The sequence below is a fragment of the Crassostrea angulata genome, chromosome 10 (assembly GCF_025612915.1).
Source record: "Crassostrea angulata isolate pt1a10 chromosome 10, ASM2561291v2, whole genome shotgun sequence".
Taxonomy (NCBI): Eukaryota; Metazoa; Mollusca; class Bivalvia; order Ostreida; family Ostreidae; genus Magallana; species Magallana angulata.
The window spans coordinates 30,280,569-30,304,280 of NC_069120.1; the positions used below are offsets into that span (position 1 = coordinate 30,280,569).

General features: G+C 34.7%; 1 protein-coding gene across 44 annotated transcripts in view; it reads right to left on the reverse strand.

The window, feature by feature from the left end:
• Positions 1–23,712, reverse strand: part of LOC128168179 (centrosome and spindle pole associated protein 1-like) — a 50,381-nt gene that overhangs the window by 20,704 nt on the left and 5,965 nt on the right. For 27 of the 44 annotated variants that reach the window (XM_052834359.1, XM_052834353.1, XM_052834315.1 and 24 more), the window contains 24 exons: positions 23,430–23,654; positions 23,071–23,175; positions 22,224–22,361; positions 21,395–21,523; positions 20,872–21,108; positions 20,005–20,154; positions 15,724–15,765; positions 15,549–15,626; positions 15,021–15,122; positions 13,203–13,244; positions 12,425–12,481; positions 11,988–12,056; positions 11,164–11,270; positions 10,411–10,471; positions 10,259–10,299; positions 9,978–10,080; positions 9,453–9,479; positions 7,514–7,619; positions 6,878–6,889; positions 4,749–4,845; positions 1,464–1,619; positions 978–1,166; positions 744–770; positions 297–326 (listed from right to left, as the gene is read on the reverse strand). In XM_052834359.1, the coding sequence (XP_052690319.1) occupies positions 297–326; positions 744–770; positions 978–1,166; positions 1,464–1,619; positions 4,749–4,845; positions 6,878–6,889; positions 7,514–7,619; positions 9,453–9,479; positions 9,978–10,080; positions 10,259–10,299; positions 10,411–10,471; positions 11,164–11,270; positions 11,988–12,056; positions 12,425–12,481; positions 13,203–13,244; positions 15,021–15,122; positions 15,549–15,626; positions 15,724–15,765; positions 20,005–20,154; positions 20,872–21,108; positions 21,395–21,523; positions 22,224–22,361; positions 23,071–23,175; positions 23,430–23,654 (2,330 nt within the window). The remainder of the gene's footprint in view (positions 1–296; positions 327–743; positions 771–977; positions 1,167–1,463; positions 1,620–4,748; positions 4,846–6,877; positions 6,890–7,513; positions 7,620–9,452; positions 9,480–9,977; positions 10,081–10,258; positions 10,300–10,410; positions 10,472–11,163; positions 11,271–11,987; positions 12,057–12,424; positions 12,482–13,202; positions 13,245–15,020; positions 15,123–15,548; positions 15,627–15,723; positions 15,766–20,004; positions 20,155–20,871; positions 21,109–21,394; positions 21,524–22,223; positions 22,362–23,070; positions 23,176–23,429; positions 23,655–23,712) is intronic. The other 17 variants (XM_052834327.1, XM_052834321.1, XM_052834331.1 and 14 more) reach the window with 15 other exon arrangements.

Below are 23,712 nucleotides of genomic sequence, written 5' to 3' on the forward strand. Positions count from 1 at the left end.
TCACTGAAGAGTATGATTCCAAATTAAATGATTAGGCAATGGACTAGTTGCTCTTTGTCACAGCTGTTGCACTAGACCTATATATAGTACAATGTACTTGGTCTCTTTGTAATGTACAAGGGACTCAAAGTGTCCGAATATACTTTTAGTTAAACAACACCACATGCTACAGAGTTAAGATACAGAATGCTCTTGGGAGACAGGAACAGGCCTGCCATGTTTGTATGGAGTGAGAATTGCAGTCATGCGATATGTGAAACTGGGTTACTCAAAACAGAAAACACATAGCTTCAAACCTTGTGCGTTCAATGTTGGGGTCTGCAAATCTATGGAGGTTGAAAAAAACTTATCAAATATCATTTTCAAGACTTTTCTTTTCTTTCTGCATTTCATCATTTTAATCTGACATTTTACCAAAAGAAAACATTATCTTTCCTAGAGCATACCCTTGCTACAGTATGTATACTGGGCTTAGCATGTTGAGCAGTACCTGCGCTGTCTGTCTAGGGAGCTTGGCATGGCCCCTAGCAAAATCTATACCAATTTACCCATGTACTACTCTAACTATAGAACAGTACATGTACCTGTCTAAGTACTTGTCTAGGTTGGTTTGATCAACAAGACTGAAAGTCGTCAGAGTAGTTTCAGTTAGCTTTAGAGTTTACATTTTATCAGAGAGAAAGGTTGATTTGAAATGAAAGTTTACAGAAACCCTGATACAGAACATACTACTTTCATAGTACCTGTCTAAACTGGAAAAATCTAAAAGACTGCAAAACAAAATCAAATAATCTAAAAAAACAATTGAAAACTTTCATATGCATAAAAAAAACCTGAAAACAAGCTTTAAATAAATCTGATAGAGCTACAAAGATTCAAAACACAAAATCATTGCTTTCTTTATCATCAACATGTGTATTTTACCCCAATAAAGCCCTCCAGTCTAAATACATGTACTTTAATTAGCCAGTACTTACGACGGCTGGTACTGGAGTCCAGGGGGAACTTGTGATGCTCCCCCTCTCCTTGGCTGATCCAATAATCCATCGAATCCGATATCCAAAATCCCGCCGCTCCTTTCTCTGGGTCGTCTCTCTCGGGTACGACCGCGTTCCCTAGGAGTATACCCCCCACTGCTCTCTGGTTCAATGCCTTGACCCCTTGGACTGTAGAAGAGCAAACCAAAATCAATATGAATATAAGTTGGATTCGTCTTGGTGTCATCATTTATTAAAATCAGAATGAACTTGTACATTCACGCAGGTGTCATATCAATTAATTAACAGTAGTTGAGTTGTATGAGAATTGATCAAATATTGTGTAAATTTCTCTTTAATGCATTTGGAAATTTGCTATTATGCTTTCATAAGAATTTGATCTGAAATGGACCCAATAAGCATTCCAATTAGAAAATGTTACAAAAGCACGTAATGTTTCATCACACCAGGACAGCTTGCGCTTACCTTAGGTCGAATCTCGTGTGATAAGGTCTAACTTCTGGACTTTTGAGATTTCGTCTCGGTGATGGATTTGGTTCTCCCAGGTAGGTGAGTCGTTTGGGTGTTTTTTCTGGATCCAGAAGTCCTGAGGCATTGACCCGTAACTCTTCAACTTTCTCTCTATAACATGAAATAGTGAGCATGATCATGTTAAAAGTTATCAAGCTTTGTCAATACTTACATCTGCTACAGGACTAATGTACATACAAAAAATTTTAATGGCTTTATAGATGAACAATTTTTTTTACAAGGAAAATGATCTGATATTCCCATCAATTCTCATCAATGAATAAAGTGTCTCCTAATTCCCTTCATGTGCACCTTAAACCAAAATAAAAAGTTTTACAACTTTCCTCATCATTTCACCACTGCATGGTTATACCACTATATATGGAAACACTGCATATCTTTCTTTTCTATTTTAAATGCTATCTTGTCACAATAATTAAATCCTTGATTAATCAAAAAATCTATAACATATGGTCATGATGGTTTACAAGTGAAGTACCACATAAATACAACATAACCATTAACTGTAGCACTTCATAAAGTATATATTTGGCAATTAATATAGCAGAGGCAAAATCTAATAAAAATATATTCGAATAATTATATATATATTATCAAAATCAATTAATTTCAAAATACATTCAATGTTAGTTCTAATTTTAGTCTAATTTTAAATATCATCTATTTACATTTGGCAGCATTATATAATTCTTAATTCCCACTTTTGGCTAAGTTCCAAGTATGTTCTCGTTCAGTCGGCCACAATTTAAAATTAAATCTTGGATTACCTTTATCCTCTTATGACATTTTATACATTAATTCATATTGTTATACTTTCATGTTAAATACTGAAATCTGATTGGTTAAGACGCAGTTAATAATATTTTCTATTACCCTCAGCGTTAGTAACGCACTTAGCAACGGGTAACATTTAAAAATGTTACATGCGCAAAAATTATGCGCGTACGGTTCGCTGTAGAATTCACGTTATTCCTATATAAAAGCAGTAAAAGTTTCTTAAAAATTAAGACATTCAGTATAACAAAATAAATAGTGCCTGTTTGGGAGGATAACAGTTGAAATTGACACCCCTCGAAAACCATTGTCAACCTCCGCTTCGCGTCGGTTGACAATGGTTTTCTCGGGGTGTCAATTTCAACTGTTACCCTCCCAAACAGGCACTATTTATATAATATGACATCAAGCCCAGAATTTCATTAATACTAGCAATATATACCATATGTTGAAATAATATGAAGCCCAGCTATTACAATACCAGCTCATAATATCTAAAAGTTCAAAGCTAAAAAGTTTGTAGTGAGCAAATCTAAGACAACCTATCGGTATATAATCAGTGACACACATGTTTGGCTTTAAAAAATGAAGCACAAGATACTTTAAATAAAGAAAAAAGGCAATTTAGAGGCCACAGACTTTGCATGCACTATAAATTTGTTTTGCACTTAAGGAGGATAAACTTTGTCCATTTTAGAATCATGTGAAGTACAGCAGTTACTAGATACCATACTTGTTCATTGATCAGAAAAGAAAAGAGAAAGTTTGTATTGACCATTCAAAGAATATAAAATTTTGGGAATTTCTTTGAAATTTTCTTTCCTAATGTTCAAGATAATTCAGTACACATGTACAAATGATAAGGATGAGATGTACAATAACAGTAAATATATACACAAAACCAACATGCACTTGGATCATCACAAGTTGATTTAAGTCTCAAATTTACCAAGAGGTCCTGAAAATTGTTGATTCTGATCAAAACAACCATGCATTCAACATATTCCCTCAAAAAGTGAATTGACACGGAACCAATTAAGTCAACCAAAAGAATAGGTTGCTTACAACATCCAAGGCAGCACATTCATCCCAGTAAAGATTTAATTGTTCTAAAGTAGCTTTACTTCTCTTGCATCTATTATTAATTTCAACAAATTTATTAGAAAGAGCCCTGCATTACATATGGTCATGATATGTTTGTGGATTTTTGGAGTATGGAGGAGGAAGATACCTTCAACTATGAATTTGCATATTATGAACAAAAAATCTATTCATAATAATGATTGTATCACATATACTTCAGTCAACCTATAGGATATTCCCCCCAGACAAATTCAACCAATTCCAATGTAATGCAGGACATTTCCAAATCATATTATAAAGAGTAAATAAAGCATGATGAGTGAACTTTGACAACAATAAATGCAGACATTGTTTAGAGTGGTTACAAGTTCTGGATTATATAATGAGCAGAAACTGTCCTCTCTCCCTGCACGAAGACAAGTCAAAGACATTTAACCTGCACAATACCCAGGCCAAAAATTAGAAATGTGAGACGTAACATGTTTCATACCTTTCTTTCTCCCTGTTAAGGTAAATAATGAGCATACAGAGTATTACATTCATCAATGGATGTTAATTACAGAAAAACCAAACCCATACATAATGATTTTCTTGAGGCATATAACTAAAGGCCCATCTATTTTGCAACAGTATTATGCATATACAAGCTTGATGATTGCAAGTCAACAACCCGTTATCCATCAATGTTTAACCAATGACCCAAAATGTTTACACAATACAGGTATATATGGTCACCATGCCTACTTATATAGTACATGTAGAAATTTCCCAACACCATTGTTGATAAAGCTAGCATCAATTATAAGTATTTTCGTTTCATTTTTATAATCAAAATCCTGCAAAAATCATTGTACTTTATCCCTTACAGATAACAAAGGAAGCAATGAACATTCAGATCCATTAAAAATAGTGTGGGTTATTAATATTCTGATGTGATTTTTATGAGGTAAACAAAGTTGGGATTTAGAATGTTTTCATCAAAACTTTTATATCTATCTGCTTTTATATTCATCTTCTGAGGAAATGTCATCAACTTAAAAAATTAACTTATCCCACATTATTCAAAAAATTTTCTTATCAAAATAAAATGTAGAAGCCAGATTCATGATCTGTAAGGAACTGTTACCCCTCTACGTGCCACTCAATACAATTAACAGATTTTCTACACTACCATGACGTCTTTTTCTAACATAAGTACATCAAACTGTACAAACATCAGGTAATTCACTAAGACACAAGGAATATCATGATGATATGGTCTTATTAGAAAAATCTCTGTTTAAAACTGCAACAAATTTACAATGGGGGGGGGAGGGGGTTTAAATGAAATGCCGTAACTGCACAAGCTGTTCCGTTACCCACCTTCTGCGAGCAGCTTCGGCTTCTCTCATCTGTAACTGAAGCTCTTCCCTGTATCGGGCTTTCTTCCGAGCATTTGCACTTTCTCTATCATTTCCGCCTAAAAAGTCATAGAAAAAAAATAAATAATGGAACTAATATTCTGGGGGTTTTTTTCTCTACAAAATGTGCAGCACATGATAAAGCATGCAAATTAAGTAATGATAAAAGCAGTTCAAAGAACAAGGCAAACAATGTTCTTTAATCAGAAGTACCTTCTATGTGATAGCATATCATAAGTGTATATTAATGAATCTATATTAATTGTCAAATTGTACATACTTTCTGTTTTGCAGAAATTGTGACAATTAACAAATAACATGGGGCTTAAATGGGAATGAACATAAATGGGTTAGCATTTGTTACAAAATGTGCACAATTTTCAAGAGTAAGAAATTCTAGAACTGTCATGTATATCGACATATTGATATTGAACAAAATCCCACAGCCAGTCTCACAAACACTTAGCACACTCACTTACTGACCAACTCACAGCACTTATGTCATCAACAGTTCATTCTGATTAGTTTGTTGTGAATTTCATAAAGGAAATTTTACCAATGCCTTTAATGCTTATGCATGTATTTATCAACAACGGCATGTTTGGGTACTCAACATGATCAATCCCAAAACTTGAGACTTTTGCTTTTTCATTGTTGGACTAACAAAAGCTCAATGAGTATGGTAAGCTCACAGAGACTGGCCATGGGATTTTAATGATGCATGTATAGTAATTTTGACAAAACCATGACAGTCTAAAAAAATAATTTGAAATGTAAAAAATTTTGATTTATTGCAAAGTTAATTTCCTTTTCATCTTCAATTTTTCTCATCCATAAGGTTTTTCCCCCCAAGTAAAAAAATTCTAAAAACAAAACCATTCGATAACATTTACTGCAGGTCGCAAAATATACAGGTAATAAAAATCAATTTTTAAACAAATAATATTAAACATAAATTTCAATTTTTGGAAGTACTTAAACCCTGATATATCTATAATTATGATGATCTATTACATAACATAAAAATCTAGATAAAGATTTAAGGTGTGTATTGAGAGTATATGAATGAAGAGCATGTACCGTTAAGAAAATAATATAAGGAGGAATTCTAAAATGCTGAATACATGTCCGTCTGCTTTATATACTTATATCACACTGGAATGGATGTTACTCAATTGAACAAAATATATAGAGTTTAAATGCATGAATATTTACATAGGTAAAGAATGAATACCAGTATATTCCCTATTCAAATTTCTTAACAAATTGAAATTCTGTTGAATTTTCATTGTACACCATACCCAATTCAGAGTTGTGTATATATTTACAAATCAAATCCCAAATCAATGGTTCTGCATGCAAGCAAATGGGAAAAATAGCAAAAAAAGCGGATAATCACACATATATATATAAAATAAAATGCTTCCATTTAGTAGATAAGTATATGGTGATTACAGGCCGGGAGACAGAGATTCAGTTTGCTCCAGTGCAGTTTACATGCCTTGGGTATTTCTCAGGTGAGAGACAATTAATCTTATTAATAAACCTAAATAATCAATAGCTCAAAACATATCATTTAAGATGATATACATAGAGGTGTAGTTAAATTCCTCTTCATTTGCAAACAAATGTACTTCAAAAAAATGAAAATAACAACCTAATCTGGACCTCTAATTAAGATTTGCAATGGCTAATTACTATAGAGTTTACCTATAATAGGGAGATACAAATTTAATTTTAATTGGCTGCAAGAAAAGAACTAATCCAAAAAGACAGACTTCAAAAATCCTATATAATGTAAATATGTTTATACATGAATAGGTATGCAAATCAAGTACTAAAGTATAAAGACAAGAAGATAAACAGACTACATCAAGGAAATCCAAAAAATCACCAAAAATGTAGTTTTATTTAACCAAATATCTGCCATAAACAAAAAATAAATTCAAACTACTGCTTAAAAATTCACTCAGATTGGTCCCTTGCAATTTAAATTCTAAACTAAATGAATGCTTCAGACAAATCAGAAGAGGAGAGGAGAGTAAGAGAGGAGTGCCATGCCACGCAGTGTCTGGGTTAGTGATGGTTTACCTGATCGTACACCTGTCAACAGATCATACAGAATCAGCACCCCTACACCCTTCACTCAGTATCGCTTATCTGTTTTTCTCTATCCCCCCTTCCCATCCCTTCAAAAAATTCTTTTACCATTTCCAAATTCATTTATCAATTAAGGCTCAATCTGCAAACTTCTAGTCTTAGATAATACATGTAACATCATCATTCAAATTAAACCATAATTTTAAAATGACTAGCTTATAAAAATAATTATATTTGAAAGTAACATTCATGTTTTACGTTCATGTCATGATATTCTTTAATCATTAAGAAAAAGACAACATGCAACAAAAATCGATTCAATAGGCATATCATATAGTAGCACAAAGTCCATTCACAAGTATTGGGATTAAACTCCAGACTGTTATCTTTAAATAAAAGCAATCTTACAACAAAATGGAAAAATTTTGTGTCAATTAAATCACTGATAACAAATTTAGAATTATGAAACCAATTGATTTTAAATCTAAAAGATTTTTCAGAGTCTAAAAATATTTCACAACAATTAAAATGTGAGTGAAATCAGAAATGAGTACAGTCGACTCCATCAATGGAAGTAAAGTATGTGTTAATAAGTACATTTAGCTAACATGAAACAAAGATACCTACCCACAGGCAGAGTGGCGAAATAATTGGCGCGTGCCATATCTTCCTTGTCTGGGGGTGGGGATCTGTTGGGTGGAGCTCTGCCCCGCTGTCTAGGGGGGTTAGGTTCCTGTCAGGGTAATCCAGAGGAAAGCATTGTAACAACAGAAATTTTTTTCACAGTAATTCTCACTTTGTACTTATCTATAAATAAATCCACTAATAATTCCACAGAGTAAATCTACTATCCAAAGCACTGATAATATAAATTCCTATCTCAGCCACTAGCTAATTCACAACAACACACGTAATAACTTCTATTCCAAAGAATTGAAAAACAAATAAATGCTGAAATAATAACACTGATAAGGCACCCAGTGTTTAAACCAATTTCTGTGAGCACGGCGAAGATTTAGAACTTAAACACACTCGGGGTTTGTGGGCCATGTACGGCTATACACATATACTGTTATGTACTCAAGTTGGTATATATATTTACTTGTGCTATGCACGTATCCAATAATACTTTAAAATTCAATAGAGATTTCTAAACCAAGCGTGACCATACCTGTAGTTTAAAGCCAGTTCAAAACTTCGGCACCTTAATTCAATAATCAACTGTTCAACACATACAATGGCATTTAATTAAGAAATTTCCATCTTCCATTTAAATATTTCTCTTAGTTTTTTACTTTTCATCAAATTTAAAATCAATGAGGAAAAAGAATGCTTTCAAATTGCTATTATGGTTTAATTATGAAAGCAATTTTCCCCAACCAAAATATCCTTGTAAAATATAGAGAGCTAAATGCTGGTACAAAGTTTCTTGAAGTGAATTTGTTCTCTAATTAATGGCAGAAAGATGACTGTGGGCTAGCTATCTGTCGGTCGTCACCAAAACAACCCAGCATAGCAACGGGTAAACACTCTCAAGACATGGAAAGGAAGGAAAAATAATGACCTAACATTTAAAGGGAAAGTGTGCTCATGTCTCTCTTTAGCAGGCTAAGATAAACATTTAAATGGACAAAAAAGGAGCGGAGAAATTCTAATGATTCAAAATATGGATCCATAAAAGTCTTTTATGAGATAAGAAATGAAAACACACTGCCCATTTTATTTTTTTTTTCATTTTCATATCTTTACATTTTTATATGCCTAATATTTACTAAACCCAAACCCCATGATGTAATTGCTTCTCAATTGATCAGTTCATGGTAGATATGTAGTTGTCAATAAAGAATGTAAGGCTCCAACGAAGATCATCTTAAGATTATTTCAGCATGTGGGAATCGCTGTGGATTATCTTTATCAGCAAACTGTATATTCACAGATAATATGGATCTTATATCTTTACACAAACTTCACTTTCATTTCATTAAAACAGGATTCGATTAGGATCAATATAAAGGCTTCTTTTATGTCACTTATTAGGATCATAAAGAGTGTGCTCGACTTTAATGAAGAGGAGGCCATATTATAGATATTTTACCTATATATTTTTATTTTTTTTTTTGGGGGGGGGGGGGGGGGGTAGGGGGTGTCTTTTTTAATCTTGAGTATGTTACAAGTGAACTCCCTCATTGCAGACTACCACCGCTACTTGATACAGATTGTAACATGCAGTGAAGACGATATACAGTGACAGCATACAGTGGTAAAGATACACAACCAAACTCAAGGTCATTTACTGGTAATACAACATAATGAATTTTAAAATTTCTTTTTCTATAAATAAGAAAAGAAAAACTTTATATGCAAAGAAAAATATGAAGAATGTCAATTATTTGACTTTGTCATTTAAGACTAAAACACTCCAAAATTAATTCATTAAGAAACATAATCATAATGTACAAAACAAAAAGTGATGCACACATAAAAACCACTGCAACAAGACTTAAAACTCGACTGATAAAATTCATGGTGGAGTTATAACTTCACACGGTTGCAGCAAACTACCTACCTCAGTGTCACCTCTTAATCGCTTAATCTTGCATAAATGAACAAAATACAAGACAATTAAACAGAAGAAGCAGTCACCAATCAGGTTAATTTGCCACACAACACACTCATCAATCATTTCAATCAACAACAGCAAATATTGCAAACCAACTTTTAACAGAATGAAAGAAAATTATGCACAGTTTACAAGTACATCTTTGTCATTAATAACTCTTGCAGTGAACTTATTCTTCATTGTCTATTAAATTTGTTAAAAATAGTCATGAACATAAACTTGATGGCAAAATTAGAGAATGAAAAGCATTTGTTCATGTTAATTTTGAAATAAAACCGACGCGTGTAAAAGTTGGTTCACGGTAACTGTCAACCCTTTTCACGTACTTCATATCACAATGTTAAACATTCTTTTTACTTAAATTTATTTTAGCTGTACATTCTGAACACATTTCATAAGCATGACATCATGCAGACACAGAAGTGAGTGAGCATCAGCGAGCGCAACAATCATCCATGCGACACAACTTACCAGGTTTTGGTATTCGTCTTCCGGTTCTCGACGGGCAGAGAGCCAGTTGTCGTCATCAAGTATGCCTTTATCACGGTTACGATCTGACCTGTACCGTCCTCTCCTATGGAAGTAAAAAATGGAAACTTAAACACATACAAGCTTAATTACAATTCATGATCAATTATTCCATCATCTAAAATGGCAATTTATTTCACAATCAAACTTCAAAACATTATAATTGTAGTTGAAGAGAGAATAAATAGACACTGTATATAATCAACAAAAATGTTGTACATTACCTATCATCATCATCGTCATCATCATAGCGTCTGTCATTTCCCTATAAAACAGAAAATAAACCTGAATACAGCACCATATCAGGCTATCATAGCTTTTAGCAGAATCAGTCAAAAACACAAGCTTTCTAAGTGTAAGTTTCCAGATTCCTCACCGCTCTATTAATGGCCCCATCACTGTTATAAGACTTTAGTCTTCTGTCACGATCATCTTGCCTAAATAAAACAAAAAAATTGAAATAACATATTTTCAATTATGCATAAAAATTGCTGTACAGGTATATACATGGATCTACCAGTAGAAGAACTTTTTTAGCTTTACATGGAGGGAAAATAACCCTCTATCAACGGTGTGAGATAGGTTTGTCAGGTGCACAAGAGCAGAGTGATATTTTTCTGTCTTACACTATGTATTAGAACACCACTGTAAAACATAAATAAACATTGTCTGCTATAAGGAAATGATAAAAGATGGAATATACCAATCCATGAAGTATGTCTTACCATAATTTCATTGAAAAAAAATGTTGTATGCTCTCTATCTGACTTACACTTTATGTAGCAGTAGAGGGAAAAACCAAAAGTAAATTTATGAACGTCATAACAGACAGTTGTCAAATATCGCAATCTAATGTAAAATAATGTGAGATAAATATAATCATTCATTATATAGGCGTGTGAGATAGTATAATTCTACCTCGATGCCAAATTTCACTGTGTAGGACTAAGCAAAGCCTTGTCCTTGACCGTGACTTTTGTCCACTCGGTGGAATTTCACCATCCAACACTCATAATAATGAATGATTCTGTTATTCTCTTGCTGTTCATGCAAAATAAAATTTGGAAAACTAAAGGATTTTGTTGTAGAGAAAGTAAATATTCAACCTCAATAATATCAACATACACACCTATATGCAGGTTCTTCTCTCCGTCTCCGGTCCCTCCCGTCATCATTGCCTGGGGACTGCCAGCCCCGGCGGGGCCCGGGAGGGGGTCTGTTACCTCCCCTTCTTCTCTACAGACAAAACATAGGCTTTAGTTACAGCCCAAGACCAGTTTTCTAAGATACTTATCTTAGTTGGTCATTTTAATATACTTTTCCATACCATGAACTGGAAAATTTCTTTGCTATGAATTTATATACATATTGATACTGCAAAACTCTTGATTCCATAAAAATAAAGAATAAATACTCTGGTTACTTTAAAATTTATAAATAGAAGTTCAGAAAAAATTGAAGGAACCTTTACCATCTATGATTGCAAGCTGTAGTAAAGCTATGATAACACATATGTAAAAGAACCTTTAAAATACAACTTTACTTAAACTTACAGTACATGTACACGTAATTATTTTCAATGATGACTATATATATTCTTAGATTTTTTTTTGTTAAATGGGTAACAAAAAAACAAAGACATGTTTCTGCAAAATATCCTATCTAGGTATACAATGAAGATATTTCAGATGGGTAATACATGTAGTTTAGATATAAAGGTTATTATATATATATCATGTAGAAAAACATGGTATCAATCAAAATGTTCGTTGAATTTAAGAAATGTTCCACAAGAAAACTTGAAGAATCTAAGGATGTGTTTACACACAATACTGAGAAGTGAAATATTGACAAAGGTAACAAACCAGCTACAAAGAGACATGGTGCTGCACTAAGCCATGAAAAAGGTAAGGAGTTACAGTGGTAGACTGAGGGCCGATGATTATTACTTACAGACAGATTTTCCTGACTGTTTCGTAAAAATTCGTTGTACTCTTTATTTCTAACGTCAATCTTTCTTTTCTAGTAACATTAAAATCAACAAGAGAAAAACTTTGAATCTTGAAATAAATAAACCTTTGAAAACGAGAACAGGTTTAAAAAAAACTATGGTAATTAAAAAAAAATATATTAATTTAAAAAACATTTCAAATTTCAAGGAGAAAAAATGCACAAATAATTCTATTTATTAAACAAAAATAATCACATAAAAGTTCTAAATAATAAGAACAGTTTTAATGTAGCTCACTGTTTAATGGTGAGCTGCTGTGATGATTATCAATTAATAGAAACCCTTATAACTTGAAAAGATATTTTTTATTAAGATTAAAAAAATCTTTCAGAGAAGAGAGCTGGTTTGTTAAACTGAAAGGTGCAGGAACAGTGATTACCTCGGCCGAGCCGTTGTAATGTAACCCAGGCAGTGTGGCATAGATTCCATCCGTTGGCTGTTGATGCAGAAAGTGGGTTAAAAATTAAAATCATAAACATTTCATGCAATGCATTAGAATAAACAAAAGCAGATAGGAGCACCACCAACACATTCAGAGTTAGTCTATGTTCTGGGTGTCATGCATCAAAGACAGCACATGCACACACATAAGCCATGCACCCCATTCTTCTTGCCTCCCCCCCCCCTCCATATCCCCTAAACACACAACGAAGAAGTGAGTATTTATACACTGTAAACTTAAAACATTCCAATTTCTACTAGCCTACAATACATTTAACCTGCTAAATCTAACAGATACAGTTCTGTAATGAACAGGTATATATCTCTGTGCTGGGAGGAAACCGTAAGGTGTGATGGACAGATTATACAAATACAGTATAGACTGTCTTATGTGACCATTCAAGGGACTAACAGAAGAAAGTCACATATGACAGCTACAGTCATTAACACAGTCCTAATCTCCAGAGCTTGTTTATTCCTAACACTATACTTTCTACAGATGTTTAATTACATATATATATATATATATATAAACATTCATCTATTCCACTGTGATTAGAGTGAAACAGAAATTAAGTCAGTGACTCTCAGTCTGAATGCAAAGGTTTTTTTTGAAAAGATGAAAAATCAAGGGATCAGAGCAGACAGGCAAATAACTATAAAGCCGATGCATACAAAGGGGGGATCACTCAGGTGCACAGGTGATATCAAATTACCTGGGGTTCAGAGGAGGGTCGATCTCTAATGCCTCTTGGATTCTGTTAAGTTTACAATCATCAACATTCAGAAAAGACATAGGGAAAACAATAAGTTAACTTTGTACAATCAAACAAAAAGGCAAATCTCTGAAGCAGTTGATTAGCAAATTAATCCCCCTTAAAACAAACCATACTCATGTTGATAATGTACCTATAAGAGCAGTTATCTGATAGAGCCTCCTCCATCACGAAATGCGTCATTATTCTAAGAAATAGGCCAAACTTTGCCGTAATGAAATGACTAATGCAACATAAAAGAATGAGAAAATACTGTATACAGTGTTATTTTCGCCCTGTGTAATTTTCGCCCTTCTACACTTGCAAACAGTTTTGCCCCATCTTAAATTAGCCAAGACACAGTTGTGCTTTAAAGAGAAATAATTTGGGACATTGGAATTCATTCTGTCTTAAATCTGCCAGCTGACAACAAGGGCGATAAGGATGAAAATAATAAAACAGGAGCAAATATTTTGCTGTATACAGTAGTCCTCATAACCAAGCTAACTGCTTCTGTCAGAACTGCACTCGCACAAAATTTACTTCCAATATTATATAGATCTTATACTACAATACTGTAATTTCACTGTGAGCTATTTTCAAAGCCAAAGATCAAGACAAACCAGGCTAAAAGATCAGCATGTGAAACAAACAAGTCACTACAACTGTTAGAAGTCACTACAGCGAGCATGCAGAAACCAAGTACACAGCACACCATTCAAAAGGTCTCCAGCATTACATACAAGTCATCTAGGATATTAAATATACTTGCAAGATTCAAGGAATCAACATCCATCAACATGACTGACTCTGTAATAATCCTGCTACAATTCAAACTCCTTGAGCAATGACAACAATCGCACTGACCAGGCGCCGATTAGAGAATCACCTTTCACATAAAGGTGTGTAAAAATTGTAAACATGTACCTATGGAGGCAGTAGTGGCCTCATCTATTCCAGGGATCAATACCATTCATCATTGATGAGCTGACCAAGGAAACTTAAGGAGTTATTTTTATGATAATGTTAATAACACTCAGTGTAATGGCTAGGCCGTATTGATTTCTAGTCTAACCTGGAATATAATAAATCTACTCTGTCACTTTAATTAACAGTACTGATATCAAAATAAGGGCTTTATTTGCAATCATATTGGTTGCTAATAGATATCTGAATAAATCCTGATGAGTCCATGCTGTCACCCCCTCCTCTTCCATTAGGAGCACTTGCCTATGTTCACAAACTATGTGGTAGACCAGAACAAAACTAAGAGGCTCTTCTAACTTCAAGAAAGTGCAAAAAATGGGACAACAAGCATGTCTAACTTTCATTATCTGTAAAACACCTGCTTAGCAACATTCTTCAATCTACTACCTCAATTTGATATAGATTTGAGTATATAAGCAACATGTATATATAAATCTTTCTACCCTACTTAAACAGAAATTCACACTGAACTCTAACAATAAACTCTTACAAAACCATTATGAAAACACCTTAAAACAACAGACTCAGCTCTTTCAGGTTGTATAAAAACAGGGACCCCCCCCCCCCCCAATTTAAACTCTGCTTATAGGTTTATTACATCAAGATAAACTTGCCCATCACTGTACATAAACTTGCATGTTAATCATTAGTACACAACTTGAGTATGTTAGGAGCATCACTGTGGACTACTAGTCCTGTACCCCACCCTGATTAAGCTTTCCCTGCCCCCATTCCATGCAGTACGGCCAGTAACCCCTGTGGAGTACAGAACTTGTAGCAAACCAGACTCACCGACTCTCCGTATTTCTGCTTGTCATATTTGTGTTTCTCCTTCTCTCTATTCTGCTTCAGAAAATCATTGTATTCATCATTTCTTGTTTGTTTCTTCCGTACCTGTAATTTACAGGAAAAATTCTTGAACCTAAAGATTATAAATGATTACAAGGGCAATAGCGCCTCACAAGAAATTCATGACATTTTTCATGTGAATATAAAAGAAAAAGAGCACTCATACATAATTTGGGTGAATTTTGCATCAATACTTTGTATTCTCTTATTTGCATGTAAAAACTTCCTGTGAAATTCATGTGAAGCAAAATTCACATGAAATTCAATAAAATATTGTACACATACTTGGCAGAGTAATGCTCTGTTGATAACTATCTTTTGTATTTCTGAATGAGTTATTCTTGAAGGCAAAATCAAAGGATAAACAACTCTGTTTTGTAATTGATAAATAATTACGAATTTCACTCGGCTACTATTCAATATACTTTGAACCATATTCATAATCTCATAATCTTAAACTGCAATACTGACCTCAGCTGAATCATGTTGTCTGAGCCCATGTAAACTGGCCTCGTAGATCTCAGGTTCTCTGGGTGGGGTATCTTCTCGCTGCAAGCAAGATTCGAATATTTGGTAAGATTGTGTCAAAAACTCTTTAGCGATAAATTTCATTCTCAATTTGAATATGAAATGAACTTTTCCCTACCTCCTGGGGTGGGTCCCTGGGTCGCCCTCGCCGTGGTAACTCCTGCAAATCACAATGCTCAAATTACGTTTAAAATTAAATGCTAATTTATTTTTGATGCAATTATTCAATCCAGTTTATAAACATTGAAGGAAATGAATTTTATTTTGCCTCTGTTTAGTTTAAGTTCTTTGATTGTATGATTTGTCATACTTTTATTACTTGATCTTGTTCTTGTATATATAGTATAGAAACATTTAGCTCTTTGCTTCTGATTTAAAGAAATATTTACAAAGATTTTTTTATAAGTATCTCCAAAGGTTAATGAGTTTCTAGATTCACCCAAATTTATTACTTCTACTAACACACTGAAACTTCATGATATACTTATTAAAATATGAATAGGGTCATGCATTCAATAGTTTTTTCTACAGATTCTACAAAATAACTACAAAACAAAAGAATCAATTCATGAACTCATTGGGATAAACTTAGTTTGTGTCACACACAGTTCATTCTCTACAGGTGTCACACTGGTGAAATCCCTATACACAGTCTATATCGGACCTGGAGATCATTACACTTCAAAGTACGTACTCAAATTTCATGCTTCAAAATTCATACTCGTGCTCATACGTAAATAAATATGGAATTTTGAGATTGGGTATATATTTGGAGTACAGAGTATGAGTTTGAGCACATAGTATGAGTTGGAGCATTGAGTTTGTACTCGCCAAGCTTTATAACCTCCGGGCCAGACAATCGACCACTCTACCTCTTCCAGAGCGTCCAGCGGACTATCTTTCTGGGTCAGTGAAGTTAGACTTCTAACAACACTTGCCAGAGCTTCAGAGTGCTGAAACAGGACACAGGTCAAATCAGAATCAGTGAAATACAGCCCGACTTCTCACTCAACGGGAGGGTGGAAGTTAATAAGGGGAAAGGGGGAAGGTTGGGGTTTAGCAGTGGGAGGGGGGATGCCTGTAGAACACACACACTACAGATGGTGGGTGCGGCCTACATAAGTTTTGGTAGTACATGTACATGTAGTATTTTAGTGATGTTCTTAGTAACACTCATAATTTGTTCAGAAATGATGAAGTTCGTGATTGTGTGTGTTAATAAATCGGTGCCAGATTTGAATGAATATTCTTTTCAAAATTAAAAGATTGAAATTGCTTTGGAAAAACAACCAGATAATCTGACATGATTTTGATGTTTGAGTAGTTTGACCAAAAAATTTTGAAGCAATTGGCAATCATAAATCATTTACTGGTATTTCAGTTCTGAAATCCTATTCCCACTATAATTCATTTTGTATAGGAACACACACAATATATTAGGATCTTTGATGGTAAACCTACTGGACATAATGTCTTACTCCGTTACACCTCCATTTAAACAAGAGGCCCATGGGCCACATCGCTCACCTGAGGAACAACAGGTATGATAAAGTCAGCTTAATGGAGTCATAATACAATCTGGACAATGTACATTAATACATGTAGATCCTGTATAAATAAAATCCATTTTTCCCCCTTGGAACTCGGATAGCCCTGATTGCTGCCAATATTTACAAGAGCAGACTTTAATCACCGCTCCTGCACATATATAGGGACTCAACGTTACGCAGGCAGGGATGACCGCACACCTACGCAACTCAACAGGTACAAACGTTAACGCAAGCAGAGATAACGCAAGCAGGGATGACCGCACACTTGCGCCAACAGCTCAACCTAACGCAGGCGCCGCAATCACCACCAATACAAGCAGGTATGACCGCACACTTGTATTAATGCAATACAGGGCAGAAATGACCACACATTCTCTATCGTTGGTTAGAAAAACACGAAGATTAGATAGACCAGGGATGTTAACACCCTCAATCTCTCCGTACCTGTTCAAGTTTAACCCCAAACAGTCGCTCGGTACAAAGCAATAGACACTGTCCCTATATATGTGCCGGCCTAAAATAATTCATAGTATCTAAAAATTGGAAATCAAAAATAAACAAACTAATCCAGCCTAACCCAAAACTACTTATGCAAAACAACTTATATACATTGAATATTTATTATTGTATAAAAATAATCATCACAATAATTGGTTAACAGTGGATGCATTAATTAAAATAATAAAGAATCAATAAATCAAGGGCAATAACCCAAAACAGTAATAAAAAAAGATTCTAATGAAAAAATAGCTGCCTGCTTCAATTTTATAGTCATATCACATGTTGAGTATTGCAGTTCTCAAAAAGATCCTTTACAATTGTTTATATATGGGATATTTTGCTACATCAAACTCTGAACCTTCTTGTGAGGCCGAAGAATTGTCCTGGAGCCAAAGTCTTAACAATTATAAAGAATCATCTTGCTGATTAATTTCTGAGAAGAAGATTTTTAAAGATTTACTCTTTATTCCTATGTAAAACTTTAACACCCCCCCCCCCCTATGTGGCCTCACCCTACCCCCAGGGGTCATGATTTTCACAACTTTGAATCTACACTACCTGAAGATACTTCCCACAAGTTTCAGCTTTCCTGGCTGATTAGTTTCTGAGAAGAAGATTTTTAAAGATTTACTCTATATATTCCTATGTAAAATTTTAACACCCCCCCCCCCCCCCAATGTGGCCTCACCCTACCCCTAGGGATCATGATTTTCACAACTTTGAATCTACACTACCTGAGGATGCTTCCACACAAGTTTCAGCTTTCCTGGCTGATTAGTTTCTGAGAAGAAGATTTTTAAAGATTTACTCTATATATTCCTATGTAAAACTTCGACACTCCATTGTGGCCCCAACCTAACCCCAGGGGTCATGATTTTCACAACTTTGAATCTACACTACCTGAGGATGCTTCCACACAAGTTTCAGCTTTCCTGGCTGATTAGTTTCTAAGAAGAAGATTTTTAAAGATTTACTCTATATATTCCTATGTGAAACTTCGACCCCCCACTGTGGCCCCACCCTACCCCTGGGGGTCATGATTTTCACAAATTTGAATCTACACTACCTGAGGATGCTTCCACACAAGTTTCAGCTTTCCTGGCTGATTAGTTTCTAAGAAGAAGATTTTTTAAAGATTTACTCTATATATTCCTATGTAAAACTTCGACCCCCCATTGTGGCCCCACCCTACCACCGGGGGTCAAGATTTTCACAACTTTGAATCTACACTACCTGAGGATGCTTCCACACAAGTTTCAGCTTTCCTGGCTGTTTAGTTTCTGAGAAGAAGATTTTTAAAGATTTACTCTATATATTCCTATGTAAAACTTCGACCCCCCATTGTGGCCCCACCCTACCCCCGGGGGTCATGATTTTCACAACTTTGAATCTACACTACCTGAGGATGCTTCCACACAAGTTTCAGCTTTCCTGGCTTTCTGGTTCTTGAGGAGAAGATTTTTGAAAATTTCTCGAAATTTTTCATTAATTTCTAATTATCTCCCCTTGAAAATGGGTGTGACCCTTAATGTTCACAACTTTGAATCCCCTTTGCCTAAGGATGATTTGTGCCAAGTTTGGTTGAAATTGGCCTAGTAGTTCTTGAGAAGATGTTGAAAATGTGAAAAGTTTACGGACAGACGGACGGACGGACAGACGGACGGACAGACGGACAGACGGACGACAGACAAAATGTGATCAGAATAGCTCACTTGAGCTTTCAGCTCAGGTGAGCTAAAAACAGTTTATATTTACATCAACTCTATACAGTTATAGAGATCTAGCAATTACCAGTACATATTTTCATATAACTTCCTTGCAAATGCTTCTAAATCTGCATCTTCAATTAAATTACAAAGCTGAAGTACAATGCCAAGCAGAGCATTGAAAAGAATAGAGAGAGGAATAGCAGAAGACTTTACCTAAACCTACATTTGAATGAAATGTACATGTGTTCATGGAGAGAGAGAGAGAGAGAGAGAGAGAGAGAGAGAGAGAGAGAGAGAGAGAGAGAGATTTATTTATTTTAACAGCAGCAAGTTAGCCCTAGCAATTGACAGAGCAAGGACTGGCGGTCATCACTTCTGAACAAATTTCTTTACCCCATCATCATCATAGAGACTGTCAAATGAAGAGGCCACAGTTCTAGCCACCCCTATCAAAGCTCGACCTTGCTGGAATCATACATACAGTAGACAGCTAGTAAGTGTACAACAAGCTCCTGTCATCTCACAGAGACTATTCACATAATTATCTATCTCCACATTAACAACATCAACAATTTTGGATGATACAACAGGGAAATAAACAGCAGATTATATGTTATATGGTATAGGACACTACTCTACCTCTGCCAGCATGTGGTTGTATTCCTTCTTTCTCTCCACGTTGAGTTTATTTCGCTCCTCATCATGTTTTCCGAAACCAGAGAAGAAGTTATCCGGAGATTTGGATCTTGTGGGCTCCCCACGTCGCCCTCTATTCCGTTCTTGTTCTTTCTGCAAAACATGCATATCAAACTAAATTTACTATTCTGTATCGACCAAATCTGCAACACTTTGTGACAAAAGATGCAGACGGTAATCAAATAAAGAGTGCCAAATGAAAGTTATAAACACAATACGTTCAAAACATTTCTACAATAGGATCTACAAGATACAAATAAAATTCATATGAAATCAAAGTCAAAGGCAATGCTTGAACTCAATGGTGTAGAGAATGCAATCTACAGATACGATACATTTAACTTCAAACAGGTTGTGAAAACTTGAAAACAAAAACCACAAATCTTTATTGTAAATGTGAAAATATACATGTATAGAATACAATGAACAACTAAGTTTTAAAAGTACATTCAATTCAAGTGTGTCAATCTTTTATCTTTAGTTTTTGATTTAAATATAAACATGAAGAAAAGTTCATACAGGCATCAGCAATATCTTTATGACACTAAATCAATTGTGCAAAAAAGTTTAGGAGTAAAAAGGAAAAAAGCAATCAAAAGATACACTGTTCAATCAAGTTAAATTCACACAGTAAAATAGACAATGCAATTAATCAAGTGTTGGTCGGTAATTGCTCCAAGGTCAGATCTTTCAGTCCTTTCATGCAAGTTCCAAGTTTCATTAGGCTTCAGTTACTAAAACATAAAGACCTGAATGCTGCACAAATTTTAGATGTTATAATTTTGGCCATGCATGCTGCATACGTAATACCTGTTGCTGCAGACGGTAATTTTCCTCTATTAAGTTTTTCTTTTGTTTAATTTTTTTAATGTACTCTCTGAGAACATTTTCAGGTACCTCATTCTCTTCGATTTCATCAAGAGATTTTAACAGCTCATTAACCTGTTCCCGGTACACTACTAACGGATGCTGCCTTATCTTTGCGTTATTTCGTAGTGACGGCAGCTTGTTTTTATCCTTTCTCTTCATGGAATGATAGTAGACACGCTAAAATGTGGTACACAAAAGTAACTAAAGAGGAATCTATTGCAAAGAATTCAAATCTGGGAATTTTCTGTCAGTTTTGAGTTTTGTTTATCAAAAAATAGAACAAAGGATGTTTTTTGCTCAGTTTTTACACATACAGCAATGCTTAGAAAACATTTTAAATAGATGTGCAGAAAAATTCCTTGTGAGTAGATGAAAACCAAAAAAATTATAAAGTCTAGATGCAATTATACACAAGTGATAGATGTGCTAATAGGCTAATAGCAGGGTTAGTGGGCGGAGCTACCTTGTCCATCAGCTCTCGGTACTCTCGTTGTCGCTCTTGTTGTAACCTTTTCTTCTCGTCCTCGTATTGTCCGAGGGAGAGAGTACTACCCCTTTGTTTTCCTGCAGGGGCTCTGTTTTTATCATATTTCTGATAATAAAAGAATGTGACTTATCTCTACAGTACTCTAAATTTGTGTTTATACACACACACAGTACCTATCACTTACCATGCCATACAAAAGCTAAAAGCAGAACTTGTACATCCAATTGTCTGTCACAATCATTTGAAAATTCAGTGTTAACGACATGCTAAGTTTGATTTTTCAAGAAACACACACACACAAAAACCCACTGTTTAGGTCTATTTCCCTGATGAAACTGCTGCAATTATTGATCAGTATTTTTTAAAAAAATCAATATAAGGGTAAAGGCTTAACTTCCAAAGTAAACAGTTCCAATGATTATTTTTGGTGTGGCAAAGTTAAAGGTCTTTATAGAAAACTGTGTTTCATCTTAACAGAGAAATGTTTTCTTTGAAAAATCAAACATAATGCATAACAAGTTTCAATGTACAGCTAATACAACAGAACACTAATACAGTTGGGTTTCTGTGCTTAATTATACTATTCCATAAAGTTCACTCTTCTGCTCATTAAATTGAAAAGGGAATGGGGAATAATATTCTATAAAAAAAAATTCTTATACTATTCTTATCAACAACTCTAAGCTATTCTGTATGTGTTTACATTTGCACAGTAATCTTGATTCAACAAAATAACCAATAACAAAAAATAGTAAACAAAAGTTGTGAAAAAAAAAAACGCTACGTCATGCTGTGCAATGAATACCTTCTTCAGAAATTCATTATACTCTCGATTTCTCTGGACCTCCATCTTCTGTTTATGGTTAAAGTCATTACCCAAAGGGAGGCCACTCTCCGTGTCCTCTGGTTCATTCCAGCTACGATTTGTGGCTTGAGCATTTCTCTGGTGCATTGACAACAAAAATAGGTGACAAAACTCAGAAAACCAGGAATTGCATATGATTCCACAAAAATTATTTTAAAAAACAAAAAAACAACAATCATATCAAAAATGCTTGATTTAAACATAACATGAATATTTATCAGCATTCAGATACATTTTATCTCTTGCAAAAATATTGTCCATATTAAAGAGAAAGTTAGACATGCATGGAAAGAAATGAAACATTGTCATTCTTAACAAAGAAAACAAATATTCAAAGTCTTAAACAGTGTTTGTTGCTAGTTAAAGTAACAATCACACAGATTATAAAAAATAAAGAACAGAAAAGGTAAAAGCAGTAAAATGTAGTTCAGATATTTGTGCTGGATGAATATTTTTTTGTCAGTTTTCTAATGACAATTATGACTCAAAGATTCAGCAACTATCATAGCATTCTCATTCAGTGAATATTTATCACAGGTACAGACAGAAAGGTTATTATAGATCTTCACACTGTAATGTATTTCAGCCCACTGAGAGTGTTACAACCAAGCCTCATCACTCTTTCACATTATCAATAATCAGAAGAGAGTTTTCATTTGTGATGCACTACTTTTTTCAAAGTCAGAATGCAAACATGGTAGAGTTTAGAACACCACACAAAGACCAGAGACTGTGTATTAATGATTAAAGGAGAGAGAGGGTAGGGTGGGGGTGGGGGTAGAGGTACCTCCTCCATATGCTGCTGGGTCTCTAGGATTCTCTGAGTTTTCAGCTTGTTCCTATGTGTTTCATATCCACCTAGTCTATGACTGAATGGAGGATCAGATTCCGACTGAATTTTAAAAATATTAAGACTTGCAACAGTCAAGTTATAAAATAAATAACTCTTTAAATACTCTGAAAAAATGAGCTTAAATAATGATTTCTTCAATTTTTCTCCTTTGATATTGCTTCTGATGGGATACTCAGGTTCCTTTTGTTTGTGAAACCTACCAAAGCCTTGTATAATTTAGGTAGGCCACAGTTGTCTTTATATGGACACAAAGAGCCAATAAAGCTCACCTCTCTGAGACTCTGTTCACTAACCTGTTGTACATGGTTCTGGTAATCCTGTCGCCTCTCATCCTCATATATCTTGTGGAGTCGCTCTGTGAATCCTTCACGTTCTTCCTGTCTGGGAGAGTAGTCCTGTCTGGGTGGAGAGCGAGCCCCCCTGCGAGGGGGGGCATACTCTGACTGCTGTCTGGGGGCATCATACTGGTCACCTCTACGCCCAGGGGGAGGGGGCTCAGAACGAGCAGCATTCCTACCCTGAATATTTAAATTCAACTGAAAAGTTAGAATCACTTGTAATGTTTTTGATACTTAT